We start from the raw sequence: 21334 nt of genomic DNA on the forward strand, positions 1-21334 counted from the left end.
CCGCCAGAAGAAGGAGAAGCTGGTGCCTCAGCTCTCTCCTCTCGCCGCTGCCGGAAAGCCGAGGCTGTCATCGGGACCACATCACTGCTACCGTCAGTTCGGTTTTGGACCTCATCACTGCCACGTGGCCATGGAGGGCAGCGATGGGTGCCACGCTGCAGCACCTGTGGTGGGGAGGGGGCCAATGAGACTTCTCGACCCTCTCTCCGCCCTGCCTTTCTCCCTCGATCTGGAGTCATATTCAAGTCCCACTGTCCAGGGCTCTCCCCAGCGGCCAGCGCCCTCTCTGTCGGTCAAGTCTGTGAGTGACAGCCCTCTCTACCCCCTGGGGTCTGGCCCCTAGAACTGCGAAGCGAGGCTTCTGCCTGTGGCGCTGTCTCCGAGGGCTCACCGGTGGGTGAGCCGGAGTCAAGGGAGCGTCCAGAAGTGACTGCGGGAGTCGCCGACCGCAGTCCTCCCCTGCGCTCTCCATCAGGTGCCCCGATTCCCAGCTCTTCTCACCCTCTTGCTGCCGTGCCTGGCCTCCCCTACCCCCCCAGTGACGCTTACGTCAGAAGCCAGCTATAAATACGCTCTTAGCATCTTAGTCACTTTTCCCAAGAAGTGCTCCCAGGTTATAAATACCCCAGCCATCTGCCTCACAGGCCCGCCCTACCACCAACCTGGCTGGGGGCTGGGGGGTAGCGACAGGCTTGAGAGTGGGTGAGGAAGTAGAGGGAGCCTACAGAGAAAAGCCTGAGGAGCCGAGTGTCAGGGCCCAGGGAACGCTGGAGCAAAAGGTTGGGAAGAGGACAATTCCACTCTTTCTTTTTTGTGAAGAGCAGAACCAAAAAAGAGAAGGAATAATACTGATTCCTGTTACATTTAGTTTATTTTAAAATTTGCTATTCTGTTCATCTTGGATATTTTTGCATTGATTTTTTAAAAAATATTGCGTTAAAATATTATTTATCTTGACTGATGGAATTTTTGACATCCCCTTAAAATTCTGTCTCCAAGGCAAGTACCTCACTTGACCTCACCGTAGTCTTCACCCTGGGGACTGAAGCTATAGTTGGAAGGAGGGTGGTGAGATCTGGGAGGGGCTGGATTTGGGGTGGGAGACAGTGGTGGAAGAGGGTGGCCAAGCACCAGAAGGCTTCCTTAGAGTCTCTCCTTAGGTGAAGATCTCATAAAGTCAAAGGACAGAGAACTTCTGAGCGAGTAAGCGTTTGCTCACGAAGCCCGCAGCTCAGATTTGCCTTTCTCCAGGAGGTCTCTTTCAGACTTTCTCCTTTACGGTGCCTTTTCCAGGGACCTCAGACCTGGATAGGAGGGGGTTATATGCTGAACAAACACAGACATCACGTTTCCCAAAGGACACACGGGTCTTGCACAATCTCGGCCTTGGGTTGCAGACAATATCGACCCCATGGTTCAGGGCTGTCCAGCTGAAGCGGGGGGGATGGTGGGGGGAGAGGGCAAAGGTCTGGAGAAGACCCAGTCTCAGAGCAATGCCTCCCTCTCCTCTCCCCAGACTTTCCTTTTCTTCTCCCCATCCCAAGCAAGTGGCCCTTGGCCAGCTCCATCTCCCAGACGGGACTCCTGGTGAGAGCCCTGAGGGTCAGTGAATGCAGGCTGCCTTGTCTCTGCCTCCCACCACGTGCATGCCCACAGGTTGTCACCTACTTGCTGGTTGAACAGGGATCTGTCTCATCTCTCGGAGCAAGGACAGAGGGAGGCCAGGAGCAGGTAAAGCCCAGGTCTTTATTAGCCGGAAGACCAGTGAGGATGGCTCTAGGAAGTAAGACGGGACCTAAGAAAGGAGGCAGCCTGGGGAAGGAGGAGTCATGATGTGTGGGACAGACAGAAAGTTCAGCCCTAAGGAGACTGTTAGGAGAGGAAAGTGGGCAGGGCAGGCAGGCTCTGCGTCATGGGTGTGGGGGGGGGTGTGCCCGGCAGGGTCCTGGCAGGAAATAAAAGACCCACTCAGCTGTCGATGTTTGCATCACTAAGAAGACTCAATGAAGGGCCTCTTTTCAGAGGTATGGGCAGGGTTAAGGGGACGGAGGAGGGATGTTGCAGCATCAGGAGCTCACAAAAGGCAGATCAAAAGCTAAGAGGAGGCAGAGGCCGGCGTGGTTCTTACTCCTCTCCCTCTGCCTAGGTTCCATGGTTCCGTGTGACTGTGGCCGTGTCCATATCCCCACACTTCCTGTCTAGCTCCCCACTCCCTCCACAGCTCCAGCTCCGCCGAGTTCTGGTATCCCTGCTTCCACGCTCTTGGCTTGTAAGAGCTTTCCATTCTTGCTAGTTTGCTAGGCCAGTCAAACTCAGCAGGAAGCCAGAGGCCAAAGGAACTCAGGTGAGTCAGCCCCCAAGGGTATAGAGCCAAATGGAGAAGGACAAAGAGTGAATGAAGGCATGCCAAGAGAGGCTTTAGGGAAAAGGGCTCAAGACATAGAGAGGATGTAATGTTTAGTGAATCTAAGGGAGGGACTGTCTGGAGATCCAGAAAAGCAGGGAATGGGGCTGGCCAACTCATCCTGCAGCGGGGGACGCGCGGTAGAAAGGGCAGGAGGCACAGGGGATGGTGGGCGGGATTGCAGTTGGGCTGTGGGTGTCTGTCTGGGACTCAGATGGCCCTGCTCATGGCTGGAGATGCATCAGGGCCCCTGGGGTGGCGGTTGAGCACATGGGGCTTGCTGAATGGACTCTGCTCTAGGAAAGGGGCTGGTCATTATGAAGACGGTACATGGCTCTTCTTAGATCACAGTGGCCCTCCCTAGGTGAAGGTCTCGTCACATCCAAGTGGGGATCATTTCCCCGAGTTGCTTCTGGACAGCGGCAGGAGGAGGGCCACACCGTACTATGGAGGAAGAGCGGCTCCGTCAGGGTGTGTTTGCCTGTCCCCCACCCCAGCTGCCTGTACCCACAGACTAACTGCACCCACAGGCCTCTACCACCATGTCAGGAATGTCAGTCTTGACGATGTTGCTGTCTCTGTCATAGTAGAGCAGAGAGAGGGGGCGCCGGACGGTGGGCACACAGCAGGACCCGCCTCCGGTGGAGCCGGCAGCCGTGCTGGCCTTGAGAAGGTTGAGCACCGAGGTGTGAAAGGAGGCGGCGATGCCGGGCATGCCCGCCACCTGCAGGGGGCAGTGCCCCGTGCAGAAGTTCATCGCGTAGCCCTCAGGCTGGATGATCCAGTCGTGCCACCCGATCTCCCGGAAGTCCACGAAGAACTCCTGTCGACAGCACATCCTGGACCTGCCCTGGCAGTTGATGCCTCGACGGCGAACCCGGTGCTTGCCCCCGACTCTCACCCGAGCTGTCACGAAAGGCCTGTGCGCAGCCCCCGCCAGGATGACGGGGCTCCAGGCCACCTGCCCTTCGGGGGCCAGCTCCAGGGCCAGGTGCCCCAGGCTATAGGCAGTCTGAGCTTCAGGCCCCAGGAGAAGCTGGTGCCAACCACTGTCGTCTACCTCCAGCAGGTGCTGAGTGGCCGAGGTGAGGTTGGTGTCACGTGGGCTGAGCTCCAGGACCCTCACCTTCAGAGTGCAGCTGGTATTGGGAGGGAGCTGCACAAAGAACATGAGGCGGGCCTGCTGGACCTCCAGGCCGCCAGCTGAGCTGCCAGAGGAGAAGTGGAAATCCAGACGCGTCTGGGTGGTGTTGCAGAGGCCTGCGGACACGAAAAGCCCCGTCATTCTGCCCCGAGTGTCTGTCCCGCCTGCTACCTCCCCGCGCTCCTTCTCAGCCACAGTCCTGGCTTGTTAAGGGCCCTTTCCTTCTTAAAGATCTCTCCTCACAGCTCTCTCACGATACTCAATTTTCTTTCCTTCTCTTTTTTTTGCTTATTATTATTATTATTATTTTGCTTAATTTTCTTTACTGGCTTTTCTTTCTCTGACTTTTCTTTCCTCTTTTTTTTTTTTTAACCCTTATTTCCCCAACCAGGGATAGAGCATGCCCACCCGACCCCCTACAGCGGAAGCTCGGGGTCTTAACCACTGGACCCCCAGGGAAGTCCTACTTCCTCTTACTCTACACTGAGGGGAGCCCTGACCCACGGTTGCGGGCAGCCAGCACAAACCTTAGGCTGGTGATTCCCGAATCTGTCAGTCCAGTCCAGACCATTTTGCACCTTGGGAATCACCAAGCTTCAGGCCTAAACTTCTAACTGCTTGATTTTGCCACATTCTGTAGGAATGCAGAAATCGTCGTTTTCCTCCCCACACACCTCTCTTTCTGTTCTTAGAATAGGTGACACCATTGCTTTGCTTATCACCTTTAGAAACCCTAAGATCACCTCCCTTATTCTCCACAGCCAGTTCCTCACCAGAGTGGTTCTGATGACTGGCATAAGGACTTACCTGGCTGTCCAGTGGTTACGACTCCATGCTTATAGTTCGAGGGGTGTGGGTTCAATTCCTGGTCAAGGAACTAGGATCCCACATGCTGTGTAGCTCGACCAAAAAAAATGGCTCTGCATTTCTTCCTGTACCTGTTACCCGATTTCCCCTCTTCATCTCTCACCTGACCTCCTGAAACACATTAGTTGGATTTCTGTCCCCGCCACTCCTGCTCTTGTCAGGATCACTAACACCTTCCACGTTGCCGTATCCAGATGGTTCCATCTCTATATTCCCCTTACCTGGACTTCAAGCAGGTGTTGGACACGGTTGACCACTCCCTGCTTCTGGAGATATTTCCTTCTCTCGGCTTTCGTGACTCTGGCTGCTCTATCTTGGTCTCTTTGGCTGACAGCTTGCCTGACCTCTAAATGTTTGGAGGTCCTCAACTCCCTTCTCTTCTCTATCTGCACTCTCTCCCAGAAAGATCCCATCAATTCCCTTGGCTTTCAATTTCATCTATATGCTGATAACTCCCTAGATACCTATATCTGTGGCCCTGACCTCTCCCTGAGCCTCAGGCTTGTATATCCAGCCGCAGATCTGATATTCCATTAGGATATCCAAATGCTATCTCAAACTTTTCAAGTTCAGAGAAGAACTCTAGGTTTATCCTCCCCAACCCCCAACTCAAACCTGTTCCTTCTTCAATCTTCCCCTTCCCTATAAAAGTATTGCTTAAACCAAAGTCTTGCTTGCCCTCATTCCCTTCCTTGAAATAATCTGCAGACAGACCTGTCAACTATATCTCCAGTTCATAATATAATTTCACTTAACCCCACCTCCTCTACCATACATTAGTTCAACCCACAATCATCTTTTTCCTGAACTATGGCAAAAGCTTGCCAAGTGGTTGGTTCACTCTTGCCCACAAAACCACATTAGTCAGAGTAATTTTTTTTTTTTCTGGCTGTGTTATGTGGCATGTGGGATCTCAGTTCCCTAACCAGGGATCGAACTCACACCTACTGCAGTTGAAGCACGGAGTCTTAACCACTGGACCACCAGGGAAGTCCCAGAGTAATTTTTTTATAGCATAAATCTGATCAGCTTAATCCTCTCAGCCTAAAACCCTTCAAAGGCTTCCCATTGCTATTTGAATAAAATCTAAACCCCTTAACAGGGACTTCCCTGGTGGTCCTGTGGTTAAGAATCCACCTTCCAATGCAAAGGACGTGAGTTCAATCTCTGATCCTCGGGGAGCTAAATCCCACATGCTGTGGTGCAGCTAATCCCTAGTGCCACAACTGGAGAAACCCAGTCACCACAAGGAAGAGCCTGCACACTGCAGTGAAGACTCAGAACAGCCAAAGTTAGAATAAATAAACCCCTTGACATTCTTCCCTAGAGAAATCCATGGACAGAGGAGCCTGGCGGGCTATGGTCCGTGGACACCCAGAGTCAGACACAACTCCGGCAACTTAGTGCACACACAGCCTAGAAAACTTGCATGATTGGGCATTCCACCACTTAATGGCTATATTCTACCTGTGCTGGTTTTTCCTGCTCCTTGAACTCTTACGAAGCACGGACCCACCTCATGGTCTTTGCACTTGCTATGTCCCCTGCCTGGAATGTCTTTCCAGGAATGTTGAATGACTGGCTCCTTCTTGCCATTCAGCTCAAATCTGCTTCTTTAGAGGGGCTTCCCTGACTGACCTAGCTAAAACAGCCTTCAACTTTACCCTCATCTCTTTAATATGCCATGCTGTTTAACTGGTCTTTATAGCCACTGTCAAGCTCTGTAATCATCTTGGCTTTTTGGTTCATTCGTTGACTATATGCTTCTCCTTCCTGCTTCTTCCCCCATCCCCACTCCCAGCCAGAATGTAAACTCCACAAAGGCACAGACTGTGTCTGTGTGGCTCACCACTGTATCCCTAGCACCTGGTACATAATAGGCATTCAATAAACACTTTTTGAGTGGATGGCTTTTCATTCTTTTTTTAATTCTTTTTTTTCTTAATGAACCATTTTTAAAGTCTGTTTTGAACTTGTTACAACATAGCTTCTGGTTTATGCTTTGGTTTTTCAGCTTCGAGGCATGTGGGATCTTAATTCCCTGAGCAGGGTTTGAATCCCCATCTCCTGTGTTGAAAGGTAAAGTCTTAACCACCGGACTGCCAGGGAAGTCAGGTCTTTCATTCTTATTTTATGCTGACATCAGAATTATTTTCCAAAAGGCTAGATCATAAAATTCATAGTTTAAAAAGACTTATTGATGAATACACCTGTTTTAGGAGGCAATTAAATGCCATTATGCTTTGGCCTTAGTGACCCTTTTTTAAAATTTGTTTTAAGTAAAGAATGCTTTATTGTGGGAATGTCACTGATACACTCATGGGCATAAAAGAACAGAAACTAAAATTCAACTAGACTTGGTGTGAATTGTAGAGCCTGGAATATGGTTGTTCTAGACAGCTCTGACAGTCTGCAAGATCTCAGTCATCTCAGTTTCCCTGTGGAAGTCTACTCCCTTCTTCTCTTTCTTTGGATCTACCTCTTTTCCCTCGCTGTGAGCTTCCTCAAGTCTCTAAACGGTGGCCCCCACTCCTGAGTCTACAGAACTTTTAACTTAGCTCTTGCTAGCTAAGTGATCTAATTCTTTAGTGTTCCAATTCCAAAATCCTAAAAGAAGAGTCTGATTGGCTCAGGAAATCTTTTCTTGTTAGGTCCCTAAGCGCCCTAACCTTTCAGAACCTCTTAAGTCACCCCAGTCATAGCACGCAGACACAGAACCAGCAGGGGCTGTGGTGGACTTCTACATCGCTGACCATCGGTGAACAACGCCTCCCAATATTCACAGTTTTATGCAAACCCTTCCCATATTAATTCTGGGCTTGGCCCATGACTTGATTTGGCCAACGAGAGGTAGGCAAGCACAGTGCAAGTAGATGCTTAATAAGTACTTAATAAGTACTTTGAGGCTTCCTCCTCTTGGAAGGAAACCTTTATTTATTTTTTATTTTTTTGAAACCTTTATTTTAAATTGCTTCTTTTCATTTGGCTGCATGTGGGACCTTAGTTCCCTGACTGGTTATTGAACCTGCGCCCCCTGTATTGGAGGTGTGGAGTCTTAACTACTGGACTGCCAGAGGAGTCCAGGAAACCTCTAAATGCTTTAAAGACACTTTGGCTAGACTATGGAATGGTGAGAATCCATGTGGAGAGAGACTTCGGAAGATCAGAGGCCATCCTAGAGATTTTAGCCCTATCTGAGAACGCAATTACTTGAATGACCTCAGCAATCCCACATCAAGTGAAAGAACTGTCCAGAATAAGTCCAGTCAAACTACAAAATCACAGAAAATACTGATTTTTTCCTTTAAGCCTCAATGTTTGAGCTGATCTGCTCTAATAATGGATAACTAACACAGAAATAAGTATCTGAAGTGGGTACACCATAGCGAAGGCTTAAAATATGCAGACAGGCTTCAGGACAGGGTGGCAGACCAGGGATGGAAGGACAGCAGGGAGACTGTTGGTGAAGCAGGAAGGACAGGGAAGGGATCGCTGTTGGAAGCTAGAGAAAGGGGAACCTGTGTTATGTATTGGCTATCATCTCTGGTAACTTGGAAGCTAGAAATGGTATCTAACAAAGTTGTGAATTTAGCTAAAGATATTTCTGGGCAGAATGTTGAAAGTGCCAATTGGCTTATTTTAGCTGCCTATGATAAGGCATCTCAAGAGTGAGATGAACTAAAAAAGGAACTGTTCAATGTTCAAGCAGAATTTAGAGAAAAACTTTCCAACAGGACTTGTTAGATTGAACAATAAAATATTTCTTCATTCCTCAACTCTGGCAAAAGGTTCTCAAACTAAGAAATGGTCTCAGGGCAAAAATCAACCCCAGGACACTGCAGGTAAAACATGGCTTCAGAGTTATGATCAAAACAGTAAAGGGTAAGCTCTAAGACCTTTTGTTAGGATCTAACATCTTTGCTAAGATTTTTTTTTCCCTTGGTCACACTAGTTCCTCAGCCAGGGATGGAACCAGTGCTCCTGCAGTGGAAGCATGGAGTCTTAATCACTGGGCCACCAGGGAAGTTCAAAGATCTAAAATGTAAGATGTTTCTCTATAGATTCTCTCAGCTAGACAGAAGGGCTTCTAAGAATCTTATCCCCCAACACCCTGACTTGTAACCTAAAGACAGGCATCTGTCTTGATAGAATGGAGGGCCTTTTGTCTGACTGAGTAGACTATAATTTATTATTTAGAAGGCCCACAGAGTGTTAAAGAGAACTTCAATAGTGAAAGCAGCACCAATTTGGACTAAAAGAGATAGAAATTACTCAGAATGAAAAGGAGTCTCCAGGTCTCCAGGCCCCCAACTCTTTTGGGCAGATGCAGGCTGAAAAAACTGCTCAGCTGCAAACACAGGCCACTTTTCATTTAAAAGGAAAGACATCTGGGGCTGGCACTATAGGTTGAGAGAGTGGATCTAGAAGCCTAGGAGAGCAATGGTGGGAAAGGCCTTAACCAAAGGAACTCCAGACTGAGGGTAGAATTTTCATGGACCAGTGACTGCTCTGCGTCTTCCTCCCCTGTCTCCCATTTTGAACAGGTGTATCTACTATGGTTATTCCATTCCTGTCTCAGCATTGTACGTTAGGTATGTGGGAAGCAGATAACTTGAATTTTTAGGTCAAAGGCAGTGTTGTGCTGGTAAATATTTAACAACTGGATTCCAGAGTGGGGGGAAAAGGCGCTGACTGATAGCGTTAGCCAGTTTCTGAGGAATACGTTCTCCTACTCTGGCCACTTTCAGATGCCAGTGTGGCACCACTAGGTGCACAGCTGGCAGATGTTCACCATCAGGCCTCAAGAACCAGTCTGAGCCAGCGTCAGGACACCACTGGAGATTCTTCCCCTGGTTTCTCCGGGGCCCCAAGCTCTTTCTCTTTGTATCTCTAGCAAGAACAACTCTCAGATCTTCTCTTTCACACAGTGGTGGAGATGATAGCTTAAGTTGGAATGAAAACTTGAAACTAAAATATTTAAATATAAAAAGATAGGATCCAGGGATCAGTCATTCTCAGTTCCAAAGGTCATTTTGGGTCACACCCCCTCAGCCCAAATGTTGTATTCATTCATTGATTAGCAAATATGGAAAGTATATAGACTTTAAAGTCAGAGAGAACTGTGTTTGAATTCTGCCCTTTGTAAGCTGTATGACCTTGACCATGTAAATTATCTTCTTCAAGTTTCAGTTTCTGCATTCCTAAGATGGGAATGATAAAATGTTAGCCACTCTTTGTGACCCCGTGGACTGTAGCCTGCCAGGCTCCTCTGTCCGTGGAATTCTCCAGGTTAGAATACTGGAGTGGGTTGCCATTTCCTTCTCCAGGGGATCTTCCTGACCCAGGGATAGAATCTGGGTCTCTGGCATTGCAGGCAGATTCTTTGCCGTCTGAGTGACCAGGGAATGATAAAGTCTACTTTATGCCAGGATTAACTGAGAGGAGGCAGGTACAATAAACACCTGGTAATGGTCATTCCTGCCACAGTGTGCCAGGACCTGGGCCAAGCATCAGGGACACAAAGGTGAGAAAAGCCGACCAGGAGGCACAGAGGTGAAGAAGCCACCTGCCAGTGCAAGGGACAGGGATCCGACCTGTGAGCCGGGAAGATCCCACACGCAAGGAGCAACTAGCCCCACGAGCTGCAGTGACTGAGCCCGCGCTTGGGAGCCCATGAGCCACAACGACTGAGCTCACGCGCTGCAACCCCTGAAGCCCTCACGCCTGGAGCGTGCGCTCTGCAGCAAGAGAAGCCACAGCAGTGAAGGCCCAATGCAACAAAAAATAAAATAGATACTGAACAAAATGAATTCATAAGGCTTAGTAGCAGATAGGATGGTAACAGCAAAAAACAATAAAAACAACCAGGATTGTGGTGTTCAAAGGACTCAAGGTTTCATGGCCACTGTCCACTTTGTGTTCATCCACTCCAAACTGCCTTCAGCTCCAAATGCAGTCCATTTCTTCAGATTTTTACCGTGTGTTTCCGTTTAGGATGTTGTTGACCATTTTTCACCCACTGATGTTAGACTTCCTGTGCAATCTAGCCTATTTGTAAACTTCTGAAAGACTCGCCTGTCCTGCCAGGCCCAGTGACTGACTTCTGGCCCTGAAGTACCTGTGTCCATATCCAGCATTCATTTCATTCTGCCTTGTATTCTAAATAATTTATTCCTAGCAGTATCAATTAAACCTTTTATGGGCAGGAGCTGAGTCTTCTAAGTTCCCTCACACCTTCTCCTTTCTAAGTGAAAGAAAGTGAAAGTGTCAGTCGCTCAGTCGTGTCCAACTCTTTGCAACCCCACGTACTGCAGTCTGCCAGGCTCCTCTGCCCGTGGGTTTCTCCAGTCAAGAATACTGGGGTGGGTTGCCATTCCCTTCTTCAAGGGATCTTCCTGACCCAGGGATTGACCTGGGTCTTCTGCATTGCAGGCAGATTCTTTACTTTTTGAGCCACCAGGGAAGCCCATCCTTTCTAAGTACATTAATTAGTTCACTCAGTTCTCTCAACTACCCTCTCATTATCTCTGTTCTGCAAATGAGAAAACTATCAACAACCCAGGACATATATCAATAAGTGGCTGAGCTGGAATTTGAGCCCAGTTTATCTGGCTCCAGAGTCTGTGTTCTGTATTATGAGCAGAAACCCTTTTTTGAGCTGGAATAGGGTCTCATTCATCACTGGGGACTCTAGACATGGTCAAGCTGACCTACAGAATGGTTTGGTTGTTTGTCAAGCATCCACTCTGTTTGCAAGAGGCAGAGTGGTATGATGGTCAAGGTCATGGATTTGAGACCTAGGCTGTCTGGTTCTACCACCTACTGGTCATATGACCTTGAGCTAGCTACTCAACCTCTTTGAGCCTCAGTTTCATAACTTCTAAAATACAGACAACAATAGTATTTGCCTACCTGACTTGAGAGCCTCTTAAGGAGTTAGTATCTGTAAAAGGCTTAGGACACTGTAAACATTGTACATGTGCGTGTTTAGTCGCTTCAGTCACGTCCGACTCTTTGCAACCCTATGGATTGTAGCCTGCCAGGCTCCTCTGTGCATAGGATTCTCCAGGCAAGAATACTGCAGTGGGTTGCCATGTCCTCCTCCAGGGGATCTTCACGACCCAGGGATCGAACCCCAGTCTTGTGTGTCTCTTGCACTGCAGGCAGGTTCTTTACCACTGAGCCACCGGGGAAGCCCAAATATTGTATAAGTGTTAGTTATTTCCACTACATACTAGTCTCTGGTGGTAATGTGAGGAATAAATGGCAGTTCCTGAACTCAAGGGGTTGAATTCTATGGGAAGACAGACTTCATAGAAAACCTGGAAACAGGCAATTCCACAAGGAAGGTCCAGGTTCCGGGTGAGGCTATGGGAGCCACAGGAGAGGGGGCCCCTCAGCCTCAAGTCAGGGTGGGCGCTTTCAGGATAGGAGTGCTGGGTCTTGAAGGAAGTAAATGCTGACCAAAGGAAAGGGACCAGGATTGGGAAGGGCCTTCTAAACCTAAGACAAACTTGCAAGAAGCTCAGAGGCAAGAGAGATCATTTGTTTAAGTTCTGTTTCTCAGATCTTATCTCTGAATTCTTTTTTTTTTTTTTTTGGCCCCACCTTGAGGCTTTTGAGATCTAAGATCTCAGTTCCTCAGCCAGGGATTGAACCTGGGCCCTCAGCCATGAGGGTGCAGAGTCCTAAGCCACTGGCATGCATGCTCAGTCACGTCTGTGACCCCATGGACTGCAGCCCGCCCACCAGGCTGCATCCATGAAATTTTCCAGCAAGAAAAATGAAACGGGCTGCCATTTCCTACTCCAAAACCTCTGGACCAGCAAAGAATCCCCTGCCTCTGAATTCCTGATATTCTCTCCAGCTGCCCACTAAATTCTCTACCCCCGCCCCCGTTTTGATCTATCCTTTAAAGACCTTTCTGAGCCCCATTTTGACCCTGTTCTGATGTGGACCCAAGGTCACCAAGCAAGAGGACAGGAGTCAGTGGAGCGAAATTGTAATCGGAGTTTTTCACTTTTCTACCTTTTACCCAAATGAGGTATCTGGGGAGGGGGGGGACGGGGTACAGACAGACTGGATCCTGGGGCCAGAGGAGGGACAGACTCTGCAGTTCCCAGACCCTGAGTCCAGGCTCAGGAAGTGGTTGGGCTCACATCACAGCCTGTGGAAGTGTTTGGGGCCTGCAGAGAGAGGAACCAGGGGAGATGGGGTAGGCAGTCTCAAAGAGAAGTGAAAGGTGCCCACTTCTCAGGTGCCCATGGGTCAAGTCTAAACTGTAAGGGAGCGCTTGGGTGGGTGGGGGTTGGGAGCCTGGGATTAGGAGACTATAGGCTGTGGGAGGCCAGAGTTGGGATGGCTTTGGGGAGAAAGTCGGAGGTTAGATACCAGGGAGGAAGCTCTTTGCTTCCTGAGGAGATGGAGTTTGGGGGAAGATCTACAGGCCAAGAACCCACCTGTCTCGGCAAAGCTGATGATGTCATACTCCTGGCCCCCGCCGGCTTCCGGAAGCGCCCCCTGCGGGGGCCCGTGGAGGCGCTGCAGCGCAGCCCGCAGGGCAGCTCGGGACACCGGCCGGCCCAGGGTGGGGCGCCGGCTGAGGCGCAGCTGGGCCAAGATGCGCCTCTTGGCCAGGTTAAGCAGCAGCTCCCGGTGGCTCTCCACGTCCAAGGCCGGCTCCCCGCAGGCCGGACACTGCCTGTCAGCTCTGGGAGCGGCCCCCGTGGCTGCAGCCAGGACCAGGACGGCCAGGAACAAGGAGCAGATCATCGCCAAGGGGCCTGCTTGAGCTCCGCGCCTGAGACAGAGCTGCAACCCCGGGATTCAGGGTCTCCAGCTGTGGTCTCCGCTCCTTCCCTGCCGGCCGCCGGGGGCCCCGGAAGCAAAGTGTGTCCAGCTGGCATGAACGCTGGCTGTAGTGGGTAGCGCAGTCAAACCTCCAGCTTGAGAGATGAAGTCAGTTACAGGTAGAACCTGGCAGAAGCCTCATCGTCAACGAAAGTGCAGCGTGGGGGATGTGAGGCGAGGTTGCTTCGGCTGTCCCTCGGCCAACTTTGGGAGAGAGTGGGTTACCCGTGTGGGCCGCCAGGCCTGGGGACAAAGGTCAGAGATGAAATTCCTCTTCGGATTGATGGCCTTGCTCGGAAGCCTGGCAGTAGGGGGTGGGAGTGGGGTGTGGAGATCAGAGGTTTAAAGATAGAACGTTAGAACATGGCTTTCAAACGTGAGGGGGTCATGGGCAGGACACTGTAGGTCATTGTCATGTAGGTTGTGGAGAGTTCATTTTCCGCTGCCTGGGCCTTCTCAAAGCCCTGCCGCCCTCTCCCCCCTCCCAGAGGCTCACAGTCCACACTCCTTTGTAGCCCGGGGTTGGGTTTTGCCCTGTGGGGCTCACAGTCACCTCCAGTCTGACGGTTAAAGGAGGGCAAGAGCACCGTTCTAGCCAGGTCTTCTGGGTCCGCAGAGGGAGGTCTGAAGTGGAGAAGGAGCGTGAGATCTAGACTGCCTCAGACTTGCAGGTTTCTCCTCTTCAGGAAAATACATTCTGAGATTTCTCAGAATTCCTGGTGTTCTACCCCAAAGGTCCTGAGTAGCAGGTCTCCAAGGACAAGCCTCTGCGTCCACAGCCGGGATTTACCTGGCAGGGGTGGGCAGGTGGAGTTAGGAATAAAGGTTTTCAAGCCAGATGGCCTGGGTTAAAATTCTGTCTCTTCCTTTCATAAGCCGTATGACTGTGGGCAAGCAACCTGACCTCTCTTACTTCAATTTCTTCATCAGAGAAATGGGAAAAGTGATTATTCATGATTCCAAAATCCAAAAACCTTGTAATCTATACTACTTTGGAGGTAGTTCATATGGCAGCTAAACCTGACCTGAAGAGAAGTGTGGTTATTTGTGGTCTTTTAAAAACTCATCCTGGAGACTATGTATACATTTTTACTCCAGAAATATTGATTATGGGTGATTAATATATGTACCATTTTACTTTTCTATTTTTATGTTTTGGCCACGTACCCCATGGCCTGTGGGATCTTAGGTCCCGGACTAGGGATTGAACCTGTGCCCTTGGTAGTGCAAGTGCAGGGTCCCAATCACCAGACTGCCAGGGAATTCCCCATTTTACCTTTCTGAAACCGGAAATTTCCCGAACTCTGAAACATTCCTGGCCCTGTGGATTTTGAATATGGAATTACAGATCTTTAATGATTTTCTGAGAGTTTTGAAATTTAAATAATTTTATAAGGTACTTACACTGGCTGGCACAGAATAAGTGCTTAATTAAAGGTGTTTTTTTGGCTGAAAACAATAGAAATTTATTCTTGCACAGGTCTGAAAGACAGAAATCCAAAATCTGTATAGTTGTTGTTTAGTCACTAAGCTGTTTCTGACTCTTTATGATCTCATGTAATGTAGCCTGCCAGTTTCCTCTGTCCATGGGATTTCCCAGGCAAAAATACTGGAGTGGGTTGCCATTTCCATCTTCACAAAGTTCTTGGTGGTTGTTGTTATATATTTATTTATTTGACTGCACCAGGGTGTTTTTGTTTCATTTTATTGGTCACCTTTTGCGTCATGTGGGATCATAGATTCCCCACCAGGGATCGAACCCATGCCCCCTGCATTGGAAGCACAAAGTCTTAGCCACTGGACCACCAGGGAAGTCTCTTAATTAAAGTTTATTATTATTCTTGCTACAAACTTTTTTTTTTTTTTTTTTAAATTTTTATTAGTTGGAGGCTAATTACTTTACATCATTACAGTAGTTTTTGTTATACATTGATATGAATTAGCCATGGATTTACATGTATTCCCCATCCCAGTCCCCCCTCCCACCTACAAACTTTTTTTTTAAAATACATTTGCCCATCAGCAGAAGAATGGATGAGGAAGCTGTGGTACATATACACCATGGAATATTACTCAGCCATTAAAAAGAATTCATTTGAATCAGTTCTAATGAGATGGGTGAAACTGGAGCCCATTATACAGAGCGAAGTAAGCCAGAAAGATAAAGACCATTACAGTATACTAACACATATATATGGAATTTAGAAAGATGGTAACGATAACCCTATATGCAAAACAGAAAAAGAGACTCAGTTGTATAGAACAGACTTGTGGACTCTGGGAGAAGGCGAGGGTGGGATGTTTCAAGAGAACAGCATTGAAACATGTATATTATCTAGGGTGAAACAGATCACCAGCCCAGGTTGGGTGCATGAGACAAGTGCTCGGGCCTGGTGCACTGGGAAGACTCAGAGGGATCGGGTGGAGAGGGAGGTGGGAGGGGGGACCGGGATGGGGAATACATGTAAATCCATGGCTAATTCATTTCAATGTATGACAAAAACTACTGTAATGATGTAAAGTAATTAGCCTCCAACTAATAAAAATAAATGGAAAAAAAAATACATTTTAACTTTGCATAGGGTAAAGTTTTTTTAAATTTATTTTTGGCTGTGCTGCATTGCTGCATGGGGGCTTTCTCTAGTTGTGGAGCGTGGCTTCTCTTGCAACACACAGGCTCTAGAGCAGAGGCTTAGAAGTTGTGGCTCATGATCTCAGTTGCTCTTTAGCATGTGGAATCTTCCCGGACCAGAGATCAAAACCGTGTCCTCTGCATGGGCAGGCCGGTTTTTAACCACTAGACCACCAGGGAAGTCTGCTACATTGATTTGTTTGTGGGCCAGAGTACCCTCACCCCTAGATGTGCTGAAGAAATTCTGCCAATATTTGCCCTCCTGGACTCTGCTTCCTTAGATGCCATGCCCCCAGTCACCATCTGCGGTGCAGTCACTTAACAAGTCGTCTGCTGCCATTATATTCTTAGCACTGCACACAGGACCTGTAACACAGGTGGTCAAAACACTTATTGGATGAATAAATGCTAGTGTACAGGCTGGTTATCAGACATCACACGTGGTTGAATTTTTGCGTGTCACAGTTTATTAGCTCTTCAACAGGGGCTCATCTTTTCTTCTTTTTCTTCTTTTTTTTTTTTTTTTGCCATAAAGTGTATGGGAATTTAGTTTCCTGATCAGGAATGGAACCTTCACCCCCTGCACTGAAGCACAGAGTTTGAACCACTAGACTGCCGGGGAAGTCCCTCTTCTGTTTTCATACCTGTGATAGAAGCAGATTTATTATTTAATTTCTAGTATAGGTTTATTTATTTATAAAATAAGGGTTTTACTGAATTTTAACAAAAAATTCACATAACATAAAATTCACCCTTTAAAGTATATAATTCAGCAGTTTTTAGTACATTCACAGAGTTCTGCAAAAATCACTGTTATCTAATGTGAGAATCATTTCATCATTCCCCAAAGAAAATCTATACCTATTAGTAGTTATTTTCTAGTAATCTTCCAACTGATAGGAATTGATCTTATATCTAACATTTTAATATTCCTAATTTCATTCTTGGATATAACTTTACCTGGAGGTTGGGAGAAATAGTTACATTGCTATTTGTTTCATGTCTTAACGACATTATGTACTTCCCAGACGCCCTCAGACTCTAAGATGATTTCAGCTGCTCCTCTTTTCTCTGACAAACAGTCGGGAAATAAGAGGTTGGCAAACGCAGGAGAGACAGAGCAGAGTTCGCTTCACGTTTCCTCCTTAGCTGTTCTTCATGTGTCCCTGAAAGGCCCTCCTGATGCACTCTGCATTATGACACACAGATGCTTTGAAACCTGCCCTTTTCACTTTTTGAATTTTATTTTATTAAAGTATAATTGCTTTACAATATTGTGTTAGTTTCCGCTGTACAATAAAGTGAATCAGCTGTTTGGATGCATACATCCCCTCCTCGCGTCTCTCCCAACCACCCCACCACTCTAGGGCGTTACAGAGCACTGGCCTGAGCTCCCTGGGCTAACAGCAGCTTCCCGCTGTTATACATGTCCATGCTATTTTCCCAGTTCACCCTACCTTCCCCTCGCCCCCACCGTGTCCAATTGCATTTCAAACAGTGTAGTGATTAAGAGCAGTTAATGAAGATAAAATGTCTCAGTTCAAAATCTGGGACTTTGTTGCCCCAGGGTTCCTTATTTTTTTTTTTTTAACTAGAGTTTTTTTTCTCCTTTTATTTTTGGCTGTGCTAGCTTTTCATTGCTTCTGGGCATGCTTTCTCGTTGTGGGGAGCGGGAGCTGCTCTTCGCTGCAGTGCACGGGCTTCTCGCGGCAGTGGCTTTCCTTTGCTGTGGAGCACAGGCTCCGCGGCTGCGATACATGGGCTTAGTTGCTCCGTGGCATGTGGAATTTTCCTGGACCAGGGATCGAACTGGTGTCTCCTGCACTGGCAGGCAGATTCTTATCCATTACAGCAGCAGGGGAGCCCAGGGTTCCTTTTCTTATAAAATGAGTACAAGGGCAATACCTACTGTTTTGAGGATTAAATTGAAATAACAGATGTAGAATGCTGCATATCCTATACTCCATGTACATATATTGTTGTTGTTGTTTAGTTGCCTTAGTCCCTAAGTTGTGTCTGATTCTTTTGCAACCCCATGGATTGTAGCCTGCCAGGCTCTCTAACAATGGGATTTCCCAGGCAAGAATACTGGAGTGGATTGCCATTTCCTTCTCCAGGGGATCTTCCCAAACTAGGGATAGAACCTGCATCTCCTGAGTATGTCTCCTGCATTGGCAGACAGATTCTTTACCACTGAACCACCAGGGAAGTCCTATATACATACATACAAGTCCTATATACATACATACATACATAACATGAATACAAATATTAGTGATTATTTCCTCCTGGCCATCACTGCCTCCTGCCTCCAAGTTGAAAAACTGGACATTGCTGATTTTTTAAGGAAAGGAGAATTTCTTATCTTTACAACCTTGTTGGTATCCATTGCCTCACTGATGAACTCCAACTTATATTATTCAAGGTTAGCTGAAATTTCACCTTTAGCATCTCTGTAGCTCATTTGATCTCACTTATGTCTAAGAACTAAACGCTCCTTCATGTGTTTCCACAGAACATTGAACACCTATTATAGCACGTTTGTTGCTGTTCTTTAGTCACTAAATCATGTCTGACCCTTTGCAACCCTATGGACTGTAGCCCAACAGGCTCCTCTGTCCACGGGATTTCCCAGGCAAGAACACGCAAATGGGTTGCCATTTGCAACCCTGACCCAGGGATCTTCCTGACCCAGGGATCTAGCCTCCATCTTCTGCATTGGCAGATGGATTCTTTATCACTGAGCCATCAGAGAAGCCCTGTGTGTGTGTGTGTGTGTATATATAAATATATATATAATATTAATACAAATATTAGCTGTTTGTCTCTTAGATCTCCTGCATTGACAGGTGGGTTCTTTACCACTAGCACCACTACATAATAAATATGTAACGACTGAATTCTATCCATGTACGACTACAATGCTTTGAGGGAGTTAGTAAAGAAATGATGCAAATACATGTAATCAGTAACTAAATTGATTCTGCTTAGGATGGACAGTGTGGGGGAAGTTGCAAATTTAAGATGATCTTTTAAAAAAGAATTGTGTGTTAAAGGGTGGTGGTGTGAAGCAGTGATTTTAAACAGGATGGACTTAAACCAACTGTTAGTTCAGTTCAGTTCAGTCGTTCAGTTATGTCTGACTCTGCAACCCCATGGACCGCAGCATGCCAGGCCTCCCTGTCCATCGCCAACTCCCAGAGTCTACTCAAACTCATGTCCATTGAGTCGGTAATGCCATCCAACCATCTCATCCTCTTTCGTCCCCTTCTCCTGCCCTCAATCTTTCTCAGCATCAGGGTCTTTTCAAATGAGTCAGTTCTTCGCATCAGGTGGCCAAAGTATTGGAGTTTCAGCTTCAACATCAGTCCTTCCAATGAATATTCAGGACTGATCTCCTTTAGGATGGACTGGTTGGATCTCCTTGCAGTCCAGGGGACTCTCGAGTCTTCTCCAACATCACAGTTCAAAACCATCAATTCTTCGGTGTTCAGCTTTCTTTATAGTCCAACTCTCACATCCATACATGACTACTGGAAAAACCACAGCTTTGACTAGACGGACCTTTGTTGGCAAAGTACTGTCTCTGCTTTTTAATATGCTGTCTAGGTTGGTCAAACTTTTCTTCCAAGGAGCAAGCATCTTTTAATTTCATGGCTGCAGTCACCATCTGCAGTCATTTTGAAGCCCCCCAAAATAAAGTCTCTCAATGTTTCCACTGTTTCCCCATCTATTTGCAGGGAGTGATGGGACTAGATGCCATGATCTTAGTTTTCTGAATGTTGAGTTTTAAGCCAGCTTTTTCATTCTCCTCTTTCATTTTCATCAAGAGGCTCTTTAGTTCTTCACTTTCTGCCAAAAGGGTAGTGTCATCTGCATATATGAGGTGATTGATATTTCTCCCAGCAATCTTGATTCCAGCTTCTGCTTCATCCAGCCCGGCGTTTCACATGATGTATTCGGCATATAAGCTAAATAAGCAGGGTGACAATATACAGCCTTGATGTACTCCTTTCCTGATTTGGAACCAGCCTGTTGTTCCATGTCCAGTTCTAACTGTTTCTTCGTGACCTGCATACAGATTTTTCAAGAGACAGGTCAGGTGGTCTGGTATTCCCATCTCTTAGAGAATTTTCCAGAGTTTGTTGTGATCCACACAGTCAAAGGCTTTGGCATAATCAATAAAGCAGAAGTAGATGTTTTTCTGGAACCCTCTTGCTTTTCCAGTGATCCAACAGATATTGGCAATATGATCTCTGGTTCCTCTGCCTTTTCTAAAACCAGCTTGAACATCTGGAAGTTCATGGTTCACGTACTGTTGAAGCCTGGCTTGGAGAATTTTGAACATTACTAGTACGTGAGACGAGTGCAATTGTGCGGTAGTTTGAGCATTCTTTAGCATTGTCTTTCTTTGGGACTGGAATGAATGACCTTTCCCAGTCCCGTGGCCACCGATGTGTTTTTCAAATTTGCTGACATATTGAGTGTGGCACTTTCACAGCATCATCTTTCAGGATTTGAAACAGCTCAACTGGAATTCCATCACCTCCACTAGCTTTGTTCACTGGTGATGCTTCCTAAGGCTCACTTGGACTTCACATTCCAGGATGTCTGGCTCTAGGATGGTGATCAGACCATCGTGATGATCTGCATCATGATGATCTTTTTTGTAAAGTTCTTCTGTGTATTCTTGCCACCTCTTCTTAATATCTTCTGCTTCTGTTAGGTCCATACCATTTCTGTCCTTTATGGTGCCCATCTTTGCATGAAATGTTCCCTTCGTATCTCTAATTTTCTTGAAGAGATCTCTAGACTTTCCCATTCCATTGTTTTCCTCTTTTTGCATTGATTGCTGAGGAAGGCTTTATTTCTCCTTTGGAATAGTTGTCTGAGGAGGCCTTACACACAGCTATGAAAAGAAGCGAAAGGCAAAGGAGAAGAGGAAAGATATACCCATTTGAAACCTACTTTATGTAGAGTTAAATTTTTACCTCAGGGAAAAAATGGACACTTACCTACTACATGATCTTTATCCATTTATACTACAAGTATCTACTTCATATACGCTGTTTTGGGAGCAGGAGTTACAGTCCTAGGTGAAAGGCTCTTTTTAAAGTACTCTGTAAACTTAAAATTTTCAGTTATCAGTATCATGTTTAAATCAAGGGTGACTCTGACAGGCTTGATCTGTTTCAGGTGAACTGAGGGGCGCCGTGGATCTGGATTGGCGGCTGTAGACATAGGTAAGGCAGCGGCGGCGACAGAGGGAGCGTGAGTGAGCGCGTCGGGTCGGTGGGTGAACACGCAGGGGGCGTCCGCAGGCGTGGAGACAGGCACACAGGAAGCACGGAAGCGCCGGGCGCAGGACGCGGTGACGACTACGCCGGACGTGCTGACGTAGGGCGCAGGCCGCAGCGGGGGGCGGACTCGGCCTTTC

General features: G+C 47.4%; 1 protein-coding gene and 1 long non-coding RNA gene across 2 annotated transcripts; both read right to left on the bottom strand.

The window, feature by feature from the left end:
• Nucleotides 1-852: 852 nt before the first annotated feature.
• Nucleotides 853-13618, bottom strand: INHBC (inhibin subunit beta C). Its single transcript, XM_020878413.2, has 2 exons — nt 12875-13618; nt 853-3664 (listed from the first exon to the last, which is right to left on the bottom strand). Exons 1-2 carry the CDS (start codon nt 13185-13187, stop codon nt 2919-2921), a joined length of 1059 nt encoding a protein of 352 aa, XP_020734072.2. The 5' UTR covers nt 13188-13618; the 3' UTR covers nt 853-2918.
• Nucleotides 13619-16341: 2723 nt separating this feature from the next.
• LOC139030880 (uncharacterized) lies at nt 16342-21332 on the bottom strand. Its single transcript, XR_011483327.1, has 2 exons — nt 20913-21332; nt 16342-16541 (listed from the first exon to the last, which is right to left on the bottom strand). It is a non-coding gene; the product is annotated as an uncharacterized lncRNA (long non-coding RNA).
• Between the last annotated feature and the right edge of the window lie 2 nt (nt 21333-21334).

The sequence above is a fragment of the Odocoileus virginianus genome, chromosome 24 (assembly GCF_023699985.2).
Source record: "Odocoileus virginianus isolate 20LAN1187 ecotype Illinois chromosome 24, Ovbor_1.2, whole genome shotgun sequence".
Lineage (NCBI taxonomy): Eukaryota > Metazoa > Chordata > Mammalia > Artiodactyla > Cervidae > Odocoileus > Odocoileus virginianus.

Coding starts and splice junctions, on each gene's coding strand:
- INHBC (XM_020878413.2), bottom strand. CDS start 13,187: ATGATCTGCTCCTTGTTCCTGGCCGTCCTGGTCCTGGCTGCAGCCACG. Junction 3,665..12,874: donor CATCAGCTTTGCCGAGACAG/GTGGGTTCTTGG, acceptor TCGTGTCCGCAG/GCCTCTGCAACACCACCCAG.